Source organism: Arvicanthis niloticus, chromosome 1 (genome assembly GCF_011762505.2).
Source record: "Arvicanthis niloticus isolate mArvNil1 chromosome 1, mArvNil1.pat.X, whole genome shotgun sequence".
Classification (NCBI taxonomy): Eukaryota; Metazoa; Chordata; class Mammalia; order Rodentia; family Muridae; genus Arvicanthis; species Arvicanthis niloticus.
Genome location: NC_047658.1, coordinates 147,616,932 through 147,631,418, shown reverse-complemented (window position 1 = coordinate 147,631,418; position 14,487 = coordinate 147,616,932). Strand labels below are relative to the sequence as shown.

Sequence of the window (14,487 nt, the reverse complement as noted above, 5' to 3'; positions counted from 1 at the left end):
GGAGGGGGCCTAGGTCCAGCCTGAGCTTGCTCTTTGGTTGGTGACTCAGTCTCTCGGAACTCCCAAGGGTCCAGGTTAGTTGGCTCTGTTGGTCTTTCTGTGAAGTTCCTGTCCTCTTCAGGTCCCTCAGTCTTTTCCCCAACCCTTCCATAAGACTCCTTGAGCTTGGGCGTGAGTCTCTGCATCCCTCCATTGGCTGCTGGATGAAGGGTGATTTTTTTTTTTAAACAAAATATTTTGGATAAGCAGATTGAGTGCTAATCTTTCTGCAACCATAGCTGAAAGTTTCAATGGCATTTGGAGACGGGTGTTGGACTGTGGGGTAGAGAGAACATAGGGCTTGCCCTATGTTTCAAATTTCTATTCTATTCCAAACACTAACCAGAAGCCCCACAAGTCCTGTTCTCTGGCTGCTCAGGCAACAGGAGCAGTAGGACGTTATCCTGGGCCCTCCTCCCCACTGCTTCCCTTTGAGTGCCGCCTTACTTCCACAGTCCTTAACTGAGTGTTGTGTCACAGGTCAGGAGTATAATTTCTTAAAAATGGAAGCCGGCGAGGTGAGCTCTCTGGGAGAGACCTACGACTTCGACAGCATCATGCACTATGCCCGGAACACCTTCTCAAGGTCGGAACCTTTGCTGGGACATCTGTTTTATTGCACCTGCCTTAGGCTTGGGTAGGAGTCCTGAGGTCTGTGGAGAGTGAGTGGGTCTGGGCATGCTCGTACCATGGCTGGCCTGCCCATCCTTGAAATACAGTGGCCTCTGGGCTGCCGTAAAATACAATCTAATCATGTTCTTGCTAATGAGATTGAGTCCCGTCGTGAAGCTGGCATTCCATCATGCCCTCATGTCACAAGGAGCAACTGGAGAAGAGAAAGTATGGAAAGGTCATCTGAGAGAATAACCTAAAGGCTTTTTGTAGAATTCCCATTGGGTGGGGGCATCTCTGACTAGTGCAGATCCTAAACAAATTGGGAGATGCTTGCCCTTGTCCTAGAAGAATCTCTGTTTATTGGAATTTAGGCTGTATCAGAGACGGAAGGACTGTAAACCACAGGTTTTCAGGGACTGTAAATCACAGGTTTTCAGAGACAAAGAAAACTAGGCTCCAGCCATCTTGAGAGAGCTCAGGTACTCAGATCAGAGTGAGAACAAAGACTCAGGTTCCCTGCTTTCAGGTCCCAGGGAATGAGTGCTACTCACCAGAGAAGGGCTGGACCCGCTGTTTACCTCAGGTACACTTGGGGTCTGTCACATGTGTGGGGTTGTTCAGGGAGATGTGTTCTCCACACTGCTCCTACTTCTAGTCCACATAAGTGTCTGTGCACAGAAGCTCATCCACACTAGTCCAGGCTGGTACTCTTCCCAGTCTTTAAGGGAACAGTTAAAAGGACACACTGCAAATATTTTTCCTCTTTAAGCCGTTAAGCATCCTCCTAAAACAGTCTGTTCATTTATCTAATCCTTTCTCTAAAGCGTTGAGGGGATTTCCAACGCATGCATGTGCGCACACAGGCACAAGAGTAAGGTGAAAACAGGCAGCCATGTTGAAGTCAGGAAGTCAATGCTCAAAATATATGTCAGCAGGATGTGGAGGCTTCTCAGAGCAAGCAGCTAATCCTGCATGTGCTTCCTAGTAGGCAAGGCCAAAAGGAAAACAGATCATCCCGAGTCTCCATGTGTGTCAAGATTAAAGGGAGCCATTGGCTTGGCTGTGTTGGCTCTGAATAGGAAACTGATTACCAAGAGAGTTGGTTCTTGGGCAAGGCATCCTACCCATGAGGTTGCCAAACTGGTAAATCCCAAGCTCCTCAGGGACACTGTTTCTCTAGCCGCATATCTGCTCCAGTCCCGACCTGCCTACTGCACCAAAGTAGGGGTCCCAGCCCTCTCACCAAAGAGTGTTGCTCTAATCAGTTTCTGAGTCTCCTGGAGACAGTTGGGGCAGCTGCTCTCTGAGCCCCTTCCAGATCCAACCTTCCGTGCAGCAGTCTCTGAGTCTAGTATAGGTGAGTGAGGAGTGGACCGGTGATTCTGTGCATTGCCACACAGGAGATCTGAAGTGAAAGGGCTTCCTCTTCTGGACAGGTAAACTAGACCTTGAGGGGTCCATCCTGGGGTTGGGAGGTGTCCTAGTTTCCATTTTTGTTGCTGTAATAAGATACTATGACCAAAGAAACTTAGGAGAAAATAATTTATTTCATCTTATATTTCTAGGTTATAGTGCATTATTGAAGAAAGTAAACCTAGGAACTTGAAGCAGAAACCATAGAGCAGTGGTTCTCAACCTTCCTAATGCTGTGAACCTTTAATACAGCTCCTTTAATATGTTGTGGTGACCCCCAACCATAACATCATTTTGTTGCTGCTTCATAACTGTAAATTTGCTACTGTTATGAGTTGTAATGTAAATGTCTGAAATACAGGATACCTGATAGGTGGGTTGTGAACCCACAGGTTGAGAACTACTGCCATAGTGGAATATTGCTTTCTGGATGACTCAATGGCTCATACTTAGTCTGTCTCTGTCTCTCTTTCCCTCTCTCTCAATTACGTACTTCTATTTCATATGTGTTTTGCCTGCATGTATCTAAGTGTACCTCATCTGTACCTGGTGCCCTCAGAGGCAGCACATTGAATCTCCTGAAATTAGAGTTGCAGACTGTTGTGAGCTGCCATGTGGGTCCTGGAAACTGAACCTGGGTCCTCTGTGAGAGCAGCAAGTTCTCTTAACTACTGAGCCATATCTCTAGCCCCAGAGCTAGTTTTCTTATAACAACCCAGGATCACCTTCTTAGGGAATAGTGCCGCCCACAGTGGAGTGTGCCTACCTACATCAATTAATGATCAACATGGCTCCCACAGGGGACCCATTGACCAATTTGATCTAGGCAGTCCTCTCAGATGACTCTACTCTATGTCAAGCTGATAGATGAAGCTAACTAGAACATGGAGGGAGTCCCAGGAAGCCAGTGGAGTGGGTCGATTGAAACCTAACCAGGGATAAGAGAGGTGGGTGGGAATATAAGTGTTGGGATTGGACTCAACTTGGAAAACATGCAAGGAATAACCTGGCACCACCTGTCAGTCAGAGGCTATGGGCTGGTATATAGAGACAATATCAATTGTCAAGGATACAATGTCACATTGGCTTAACTGAGAAGCTTGTGTGTTGGGTCTTATTTCTGTAACTCCTATAGCTTTTCATATCACTTTATAATTTTTGGTCGTGAGCCTAGTCTTCAGTGGCTGAGCCATCTCTGTTTATCTGCGACATTCCTCTCTCCCTCAGTAGACTGAGATCTTTGGACAAAGACACTATCTCATTGTCTTTGAGTCTCTAGCATCCGGTGGGGTCCCAACTAGGTTCCTAGTAGATTTTTGTTACTTTTAAAAGTGAATGTGTAAGGTCAAAGAGGCCTAGAGAGCTGCATCTCAGAGGAATGGGTGAGGAAATCCTGTCCATTATTCTTTCTGAGTCTGCACATCCTCATGGTGGTTGCTCCTCTCCAGAGTGGAAGCTGTAAGCCTCTGCTGTGTAGAGCCTGCAGGGCTATAGGAACGAAGCCACCTTCCTCTCACTTGCTCCCTGCCATCCACTGCACTAAGTTCTGGGGCCTGAGGCCAAGCAGAGGCTCATTCTACTTTGCCTAACTTTCTTCTTCTTTTCCTAAATATCGTTTCCTTTCCTGTGATCTCTTGCTCATAATCGGATCGCTTCTGCCCCTCAGGAGGAAACCTTGACAAACTGCAAAGTCAGCATGAACTAGCTTATCAGCAAAGACCAGAGGAAACCCATGAAGTAATCACACCTCATCCAAAGTGCCTGGAATCCCTAGGAGGGAGATTGGCAAGAGACAGCACCAGGGTGTGATGGGCAACAGGTGCAGAGCCATGACCCCAGGCAGATTTCTGCTACTGCTACATCACTTGTTGCTGCGCAATTTCCTCGCCAGACTTGGTGTCTTAAACCACAAGTTACTGTTGTTGTTTCTGATACTCTGGATCAGTCCAGCTCTTTTTTCTTTGGTCTAGTCTTGCCCAGAGCTTGATTGTGCTGGGAGACCAAAATGGCCACGCACACACCCAGTACTCAGTACCAGCTGGCCATAGTCCGTGTACTCCTTCCCATGACCCCTCATCCTTTTGTGGATTTGGCCAGACCCTTTTCTGCTTAAGGATTCAGGGATGTTAGAGGGCAGCCTGGGTGGGTGTGAGCCTCTCAGTGGCCAGGCTCTGGAACCTGCATACCATCACTTCTGCCACATTCTATTGGTCAGAGCAACCCAGAAGGCTAGAATCAGGGAAGAGAAGAAATACACTCTGCCTCTGAATGAGAGAAATGGCAACATTCTTTCTAAGGCATATCACTATCAAGATGGTGAGGTGCGTTATCTTAACCGTCTCCCCCAGCTCTCTTATCAGCTCTTGCCCTAGAGTTTGCAATTTTTTCCCTCCACAAATATGTTTTGCTGCAGGTGGATGCCTGTACTGGTGTTTGTGATGGTTTTCTGTATGAGGTTTTAGAAGGCTGTTTTGTATAACAGGCTCTTACTGGCGGGTTTTGTTAGCTGCCTCACCCTTTCTAACTGCAACTCATTCCTCTGGGTCGCTTCTTTCCTGGAGCCTCACTGTACCTTGCCTTTTAGCTTGTGAAGGAGCAGTGGATCGCCTGCAGAGCACAGGCCTGTGAGACAAAGCCCTTCCTGCTGATGGGAAACTCAGCCTCTGAGTCTCTGAGTCTCTTTATGACCTGAACTCTCTCCTTTCAGCTCTCTTCCCTCTGGTTTTATTGCCTTTTTTTCCTTTCCCCCTTGGTTGGGCCCAGGCAGTGGGGAATGATGTCCTTAGAAGTTTTGCTGGGCACAGGTCCAGAAGATGAGGAGACAGTTCTCTGGTACAGGGATGTCTTTGTTTGGAAAACTCAGAGCTGGCATTTTTATTCTCTAAAGCATCTGCCAAACCTTCCCTGTTTGGCCAGAAGTCAGTGTTGGGCACTGTCTATCCAGAAAGGGAAAAGGTGCGGTGTTCTAGAACTACATACAGGATGGCTCTGAGAGTGGGTATTCTCCAGAACCCAGCCTGTCAGTAACGCAGAGAATTGCATTGATGTCTTAGCACCAAAGACCGCTGTGAGCCAGTGTCCAGCCTGCAACTTTTGTCTCAAACACCCCCCAGCCCCGCCCTCAGAGCATCACCTATTGTGCTCGAGGAGCCAAAGACTTCTGTGCACAGTGGGCAAAAAGATAAAAATCTCTGGCCGATGGTTCCAGGCCTGTGTAGGCACTGGGACTGGTTCCCCATTTCTAGTTGTGTTCCCACACCAAGTCACTTGGGAGCCTAATGACAATAGATCTGCCTCCCAGGGTCATCTGAAGAGGAAAGGACAGGAAGGCACATAGAGAGGCCCTAAGAATAGTGGAGGAGAGAACGTGTTCTGGACATGGCAGGCCCACTGGTGGCTTTGCCAGTCATCCGCTAAGCCCAGGTTACTCCTTCCACAACATGCTATTTGTTTGCAAAATTTCTCTTTCAAGGAAGCTGTCATAAGATGCTGTGTCTTTTGTTAGGGCAGAAGTGTCTCTGTTGAGTAGCAGGGAACTGAATTCAGAATTTTAGTTGTCTTAGGGGTCATGATTTTGAGTTTCAAACCTGGTGTCAGGATGGGAGAACAGGGGTGCCACTGAAGTGTCTTGGGGGGACTCTGGAAAATAAGGGCATGAGACTCAGAAAAAGTCAGGACAGAGGGTTAAATGCTGGGCAAAGGAGACCCGACTCTGCTTCTTGGAGAGAAAGTATGCTGGGAGTCTGACTGAGAAAAACAAGCCTTTCACAGCCAAAAAAGATAACAAGGTGACATAAGCAGAAAGAAATGGAGATGTGTATTATCCAGTGTGGCAGAGAATTTAAGAGAGCACAGAGCTGGAGAGAGAGAGACAGAGAGAGAGAGAGAGAGAGAGAGAGAGAGAGAGAGAGAGACAGACAGAGACAGACAGACACAGAGACACAGAGAGAACTGTTAATAACTAGGCTGTGAAGCCGGGCAGTGGTGGTGCATGCCTTTAAACCCAGCACTTGGGAGGCAGAGGTAGGCGGATTTCTGAGTTAGAGGCCAGCCTGGTCTACAGAGTTAATTCCAGGACAGCCAGGACTATACAGAGAAACCCTGTCTCAAAAAAAACACAAACTAAAAAATAAATAAAAAATAAAAAAGTAGCTAGGCTGTGTATGTTTTAACTGATTCTGTTGCATGTAAATAACTATCCTGTGAAGTTCTTTGAAGATAGTTCCTGATTGTGGCTGCATAATTTAATTAAAGAAGTAGGCAGGGTTTGTGTTCTCCCACTCCCCCCAGTCCCTAAGGATAGAAAGGAGAAACCTAGTATTGAGAAACTTACTTTTGACAGAGAAGAAAAATATCTTCACATATTTAAAAAAAAAAAAAAATAGAATGACAGAAAATTAGTCAAGAGAACACGATGGGAGGGGTCGAGAGAGTCCCAGAAGGCTTTTGAGAGGGGAACAGAGCTGATGGGATCTAGAGAATGAATAGGAATCTGTGGGTAGGCGAGACAAGGGGGTGGTGGTAGGGAGTGGGTATCCTAGGGAGACGACAGTGTATGCAGGGATTCATTTGGGATCTAGAAGGAGAAAACACGAGATATGGCTGGAGAGGAGAGTCAGAAGCCATGAACCAAGGGACCAGGCAGTCAAGTGACAGGAAGTTGTGAAGCATACACCTATCCTTGCCTGGTGAGGTGCCCATATTGCAGCACGGTAGGACAGGAGCAAAAGAGGCTGAGCCCATAGAAGGGGACACAGTGAGGAAGTTTCTGGAGAAAATTCAGGAAGAGACGCTGGGCATGTGAACTCAGGCAGTTGTCCAGCACCCAGGAGAAGGGGATGCCTACAAGGGACACAGGACAGAACTTGGTCATTGATTTCCTCTCGGTAAGAAGAGAGTGAGGAACAGGAAGAAGCTGAGAGCACTTTCTGACTCGATCTCCAGAGACAAATGTCAGGAGACAAATCTAAGGGCAAGATGAGTTCAGTTTCTAGACAAAGTTAGGTATGGATCTATATCGCACCCCACTCGACCAGCAAGGAAGACGCGAACAACCGGATCCTTCTCAACAGCCTTTATTGTAGAAGCGCTTCATCATCTTTCAGGGAACCCCGAGTGCCCAGGGCGAGCTGCTTATATACCCTCAGCCTTGGGCAGGGAAAGCATGTGGAGGTACACGATTGGTCAGAATTGCAGTGCTTCATTAGCATACCCCACTCGGGAGGGGGTGATTGGTCAGGATTGCAGTGCCTCATTAGCATATCCCACTCGGGAGGGGTTGGTGCCAAACTGAGTTGGCCCAAGGGTGATCGCATGCGCAGTGCACTTGTTTACCAGTAGATCATACCAGAAGCCGGCGCCATCTTTAACAGCCAAGTCGGGTCGGCGGCCTACAGATCTAGGCCCCTGACACAGCTCAGGGAGGTGATGCCAGGTATTGGAGTCTACTAAATGATTCTGAACAGGAAACAATTCTCTGTGGGTAGTTAAAACTCTGAGGTATACTGTGGAAAGAGAGCAGAGGCAGGGGCTTCATCCAAGCAGGAAGTCGATGTGGTTGCTGTCTGTCTCTCTCTCTCCCAGTTCCTGCATCAAAGCCTGTGAGTCCGGGGAGGACAGTGAGGAAAGAGAAGCCGACAGCTCCCAGAGATGTAGAGAGACTGATGACAAGGAGAAGACTCTGCTGAGCAGAGCTGATGTGGTTAGGTCTCGGTCAGAGTGAAGAGTGAGCAAAAGCTGAGCACAAAAAAGGGACAGAGACAACTCTTCAGAAAGTTGGTTCTGAAGGGAACAGATGAGACTTGGAGAAGGGACACCTTGTAGGACAGGCCCAGATAGAAAGTCTACAGGCAGAGGAGGGGTCTCATGCTTTGCATTGAGTTGTGAGTAATCCAGGCCTCAGCCAGGCATCTGGGGGGTCCTCTTGTGTCTTAAAAACGCCCCTCAAATTTTAGATCTTAGTTGCACAAGTGTTGAGTGAGGCGCTAGGGCTACGGGGAGCCATTATGACCAACCAGACAAACTCCCATTATACAGAGGCATAAACTGAGGCTCAGAAAGTTTCAGTGAAGAGAAGCAGCTTGCCAAATTAATCCACATAGCAAAGGCAGGCCTGGCGGAGGCACATGCAGCTTGGCATCTTTTGCTGACCCCTAGTGCTCTTGATCCAGCTCACGGTCCATGTGATCCAGCCAGCAAAAGCACTCAAAGTCTGATTGATCAGCTCATCTACCTGTGCTTGTAATCTAGCAGCTGGACCAGTTCTCAGGCTCTTCCTGAAGCAGCTCCAAGACCCATCTACACAAAGTGCTGCCTAGTACACAACTCCAGGGGGCGCCACTCACACTGTGATCTCCAAATGGTGGTCTCTGGTTCGTGCAACATGGCGGCCCACCGGGCAAGGGCCTGCCAAGAGCTTCATGGGAGTACTCAGTACACACAAGTGAGGCAGGCTTCCCACTACTGGACTAGGGCATATTTTTCAACTTGGCAGTTGCCTTCTCATTGGAAAATGAGCAGGCAGATCAGATGAGATGGAATACCGCAAGGCATCCTGAGTGAAAGAAGCCACTCAGTCATGCAGCAAGGGGCAGGGTGGCCAGCAATGGGTTACCAGGAAAGAAGGGAAGACTGGGAGTCTCCTCACACAGAGCTTGGCAGCCTTGACTTTTCTCCCTCTCTCTCTCTTTTTTTTCTTCCTGTAGAGGAGTTTTCTTAGACACCATCCTTCCCCGTCGAGACGACAATGGCTTCAGGCCAACCATTGGCCAACGCGTGCGGCTCAGTCAGGGAGATATAGCTCAAGCCAGGAAGCTGTACAAATGCCCAGGTAACTGTGAGCCATGGGGACTCCCAGCAACTCCTAGCATCCCATGCTACACAACGCATGCTGTGTGCAAGCAATCCCATCCCCTTGCTGGGAACTGAAAGGACCACTTCTTGGCAGCTGTGGTTTCTTGTGTCTTTGTTAGGAAGTGTGCAGTGCAGTGCAGAAAGCTGAGAGAGGCATGTCATAGGCTCAGAGCCCATAGCCTGACTATGGGAGGCTTTTGAAGTTCTTGACAAAGCACTAAGTGAAGAGAGAAGAGAGCACGCGGAACCAGCACCGTGTGACACACTGCTATGAGAGCCCCTCTTCTTTTTAGGGAACTGGGGGATGTTAATATGGCAAAGGAAGAACCAAGACCTTCTGGCAGGAAGACAAAGAGCAAGGGGAACGCTTTGGGGATGGTAGGGGTCCGGTTTCCTAAAGCTACAATCAGAACAAGTCTCTGTGCTGTGTCTTGGGATTGGTTACCAGATACATACTATTAAAGACCAAAGAGTATCTTAGTGGTGGAGCAAAGGCTTGATCTGAGCTAGGGCAGTGGTCCCTCAGATGGACCCTCTGTGCCTTCATCTCTGTTCTGGTTTCATTTCTCTTGCTGTGATAAAATACCCTGACAAAAAGCAGCATAGGAGACGAAGGGCTTTTTTTGACTCAGAGTTTGAAGTTACAATCTATTATTGTGGGGAAGCCAAGGCAGGAACTTAGATTCTCACAGTCAAGGGCGGAGAGAGAAGAAATGCGTGGATCCTTCCTTGTTTGCTGACTCGTACCTTTCTCCTGCATTATATAGCTTGGGACCACCTGCGTAGGGAATGATACCTCCTACATTAGGCTGGGTCTTTTTCCTACATCAAATTACAAGCAAGACAGCCTCCCATAGACATGCCCACAGGCCAACTGATTTAGATAATTCCTCATTAGGACTCTCTTCCCAGGGGTTCTATTTTGTATCAGATTGACAATTAAAACTAACCTGCTTGGGTATCTTCTTGTTTCATGTCATCTTGGGATCAATGCCCCAAGGCACTTTTAAATCCTTGCAAAGCATCAATTGTAGCAGCCAAAGTTTGTGCCACTGGTGGAGCAGAATGAACTTGAAGGGACTAGGGAAAACAAAAGGAAGTTCCATCACCAATAGCTCCAGTAGCTTTTTCCATACCCTTCAGACAAGATGCGTGTGGATTTGTGGTGGAATATTTGAAACTGGGGCCACTGGAGAAAATCTGGGCTGTGACATTGCCCTGCAAATGTCTTCATTGTGGGGCTTCAAAATGCAGTGTAGGCTGCATCCTCACGAAACAAGGAAATATGTTCAGCCATCTCTCCATCATCTGGGGGCATGCTGGGGCCGAAAATGCAGGACACACATATCATATAACCCTCTAAATTCAAAGGGAAACCTTAGAGCATTCCCGGGGAAATGCCATACTATTTATTTAGTTACACTGTATAAGCTGCTCATTTCCCCAAAGGCTCCTAGGCAGCTGGTAAATATCCTGGAGCACACAGTAATGTATCTATTCCTGCAGAATGCTGATGACTATTCTAAAATAATTTCCATGGAACCCTCGGGGGTGTTGACTGCTGGGAGTGAGCCTCTCTGTGCCTGGCAGTTGTTCTGTAATGTGACACTGAGGCCCCGATAGCCAGGATTTCCTGAGGCAAATCGTGGGCAGCCCTCTGCATGCCTTTTCCTGTAGCTCCAGAAGCAGCAGAGGATGCTCCAAGGGGTCCTTGCAAGCTAGGGCAATGGTCAGGCAGAGATGGCATCAAGAGAGGGAAGAGATGTTTAAAGAGGCTCGTTGCCTGCACTCGGTGGGAAACCCCCTGGTGGGAGTCACGCAGCAAGCCATTGACTTTGTATTTATGGGGTGTCTGTCTCCATGATTTGGGAAATACAAATATTTTTTGCTCCTAAGCTACAGGAATCCCCCTTCTTCATTTCTTTTAAGGACAAACTAGAAGAAGGAATGCTTTTCCCATGCAGGTTCTGTGGTTCAGACCCATTCATTACTGGACAACCTTCAGAGATGGAAAGGGCCTGAGGGCACACTGCTAGAGACCATGCTAGTGTAGCTACCTGTACCCCTCCATTTTTCCTCTGCTTTCTTGTTTGTTTGGTAGCTCTCTCAGAGGTGAACAGCAAAACGAAAAGAAATGGGAAGGAGGCAAGATAAAGCTAAAAACATAAATGAGTTTCAAAGCACATGTTCTTATGGCTTTCCTGGCTTATACTTCTGTGTTCTCCCTGTTGTGGTTGTTGTTGTTAGCAGTCACGAAGGCTCCAGTGTGACTTCATGCAGGTAGCTCAGCGTTAGAGCATGTGTCTAGCATGCCCAAGGCTCTGGACTCAACCTCTCTCATAACCAATCAGCAAATCAATTCTCCAATCCCTGAAACACTCTGTGGGTGCCAAACCCTGAGTGGACCCATTCAGTGTGATGCAGGTGATCTTACTGGCCCCTGAGTTGGTTCAGCTCATGGCTGGAGAACTGAGATCTGAACCTAGATCAAGCCACACAGAGTCCTGAGAGCCTTTGGCAGGAGCTCTGGGCGCTACGCCTTGGCACCAAGATGCTACTTTTGCTTGCCCTGGCTGGAAAAATGGCTCACTTCCCATCAGTCATCCACAGGGCTTTGGCTTGGGAAAGGCTTTCACTCCACGGGCCTGGGCAGGGTCGCTTGGGTGGGAGTCTCTTGTGTGCCTGCATCAGAATTGTCCTTTTGCTTGTGCAGCATGTGGAGAGACACTACAGGACACATCAGGAAACTTTTCTGCACCTGGCTTCCCAAATGGCTACCCCTCCTATTCCCACTGCGTTTGGAGGATCTCTGTCACCCCAGGGGAAAAGGTAGGTGAGAACACTAACTCTTGATTATATCAGTGCATGCTGCACACACCCCTGGGTATCACACAGCATCCCATACACATGAACAGTTAACATCACCTTTAAAAGGTAGGTTGGACCCCCATCGGGAATAGTGCAGCACCCTGAGCCGGGTAGAGTAGGAGGACCCAGCCCTTGTGCTGTTAATAATAGCAGCTGTTCTGAGTACCTACTAAGTGCCAGGAACACACCCACTTGCTTTGCATCCCCTGTTTTATGACTTCAAAGCCAGTCTTACCCATATAAATGCAAGCCTGGCATATATTAAATGTCCACACAGGCTATGAATCAAGCTGTCAGGTGAAGCACACTCTGTCCTCTACCTGACTGTCACGATCCTCTAGAGGGCGAGTGTCTAGTCTAGAATTTGTTGACATACTGGAGTAGTGAGTTGGTAGGTGGCAATGTGGGCAGCCCTCTACTTCCACCTGTGTTGATGTCCAGCCCACACCATTCACTCCAGCCTTGCAGACAGCTGCTCCATGGCTTCCCTCTGGTAGGGTGGGCTGGTCAGTCATGTGTCTGCTGTCAGATCCAGGAAGGAAGCCATGGACTGTCATATAACTGGGCTTGGAGAGTGCCGAGGCCCTGAGCCCCTGGAAGAAGATATTAGGGGCTTGGCAAGCTCTGTATCCACTGGCCTTGAAGATTCCATTGCCCTCTAGAGCTGAGCTCATGACCAGAACTTCTCCTTAGTCCAAGGATAGATATGCTTTGCTCTACTACAGGACACCTTATATCTATTCTGTGAACAAAGAATCTGAGGGGAAATTGCCCATCCACATAGTAAAATACAGAATGGGGCTTTGAACTCTGAACTTTATCTTTTCTTAAAAGACTTTAAATTTTTTTTAAGTTATATGTGTGTTGAAGGCTTTGTGTGTATATGTGTGTGTGTGTGTGTGTGTGTGTGTGTGTGTCGCACACATGAGTACAGGTGCCCATGTAGTCCAGAAGATAGCTGGAGCTGATCCAGATTCCCTAAACCCAGATCCCTTGGAGCTGGAGTTACAGGCAGTTATCAGCTACCCAACATGGGTGGTGGGAACTGAGCTAGGGTCCTCTGCCAGAAAAATACACACCATTAACCTCTGCTCTATCTCTTCAATCTTTATCTTTTCATTGGAAGAATTCAGATATTTTTTAGCTTGTCTCAGATCAACCCTCTTTCTCAGGCTTTGGTGAGGGGATGTCCCTGTGTTCCCACACATGTCATAGCATGTCTCAGTGTCATCACTACTGTATTCCATCATTTATAGTCCTTAAGCACACTGGGGACAGAGATTGTCCACATATGTCTCAGCATCCCACGTTGAATAGCCCAGCCATGGCTCAATGAGCCCTTGTCCAGGGGCCATGTAGATGTATGAGTGTATGAGGATGGAGCCAAGCCTGGACAACTAGAGGAAGAGGGATGTATTAGATATGTTCAGGTCTCCACAGCCAGCCTACAGATATTCTAACTTCATAACTTTAAGTATAATGTGAGAACCAGAGAGCAGTCAGTGGCCATGATCCATTGAAAATATTTTCTACACACTGGATTCTTTCCTCAGTAAGCAGTGTAAGTCACTTAATCACATCCTTGTACCAACTCCACATGCTAGATGGTGATACCCTGCCTATCACAGAGTAGAAAATTGGACTTACTCAAGGTGACTAAATTTGATGAAGAGTTGGGACTCGAACCCACACCACTGAGGACCTGATTACCTGAATATTGGACTATCATCATGTTATACAAAGGAGACAGAGCTCACTCATACATTTACACGTGCATAGGTAGGCACTGTCACAATTAAGTATTAAGACAATGCCAGGGATCAAGACTCCACAGTGGGTAAGAGTGCTTACTATGCAAGTGTGAGGATCTGAATTCAAATGTCCAGCATTCATGTGAAAAGCCAGGCATGGCCTATGCATGCCTGCCACCCCAACATAGGGGGACAGAGACAGGCAGATTTGGAGAGCTTGTTGACAAACCAGCATAGCCAGAATGGCAAACTTCTGATTCAGTGAAAAACAGTGTCTCAAGAAAATCAGGGGATGGGAGACAGAGGAAGACAAATGACATCTTTCTCTGCCTTCTGCATGTGTGTGCATTGGCACGCAGAGTGTGTGCATGCACACACACACACACACACACACACATACACACACACTTGCATACGTATGCAAGCACAGTGTGGTTGTCTTCTTGAACCTAAGATATAGACTTTTTGCATGGCTATGACTGTGCCTGTTAGAGATGCTAACAGGCAGGAAGCAGGAGGAGGAGGAAGAGGAGGAGAAGGAGGGGCCTGGTAATCCACACATTGTTGACTGGCTGCACAGCAGGACTGTGTGATATGTTTGAACCATGTAAGCTTCACTAAGTCTCAATTATTAGTGCTCACTGGGGGCACAGAGAACATACATCGCTGAAATTCCTCCAATTATTCCCACTTCTGCCTCAGCCGGCCTTCCCCAGAGCTGTGGGTAATTAGCAAACTGACTGACTCTCAGAGCACCTCTTGCTCATCGCCTCTTCCCCCGATGGTCTTTATGGTTCACTAACATACTTAAAATAATCAGCCTGAATAATTATCCCTCTCAGTCAGACCATGAATGTGTTTCCAAGGAAGTTTTACTAACATTTCCTCACTGTAATCTTAAAAGAGCAGAGGCTGAATTCTTGTGGGGCCAGCTTATAAGCATTCCCGA

At 47.7% G+C, this 14,487-nt stretch overlaps 1 protein-coding gene across 1 annotated transcript in view; it reads left to right on the top strand.

Moving 5' to 3' along the window:
• Positions 1 to 14,487, top strand: part of Tll2 (tolloid like 2) — a 110,687-nt gene that overhangs the window by 67,506 nt on the left and 28,694 nt on the right. The window contains exons 7-9 of the mRNA XM_034516299.2: positions 520 to 625; positions 8,772 to 8,896; positions 11,633 to 11,748. Of these exons, the coding sequence (XP_034372190.1) occupies positions 520 to 625; positions 8,772 to 8,896; positions 11,633 to 11,748 (347 nt within the window). The remainder of the gene's footprint in view (positions 1 to 519; positions 626 to 8,771; positions 8,897 to 11,632; positions 11,749 to 14,487) is intronic.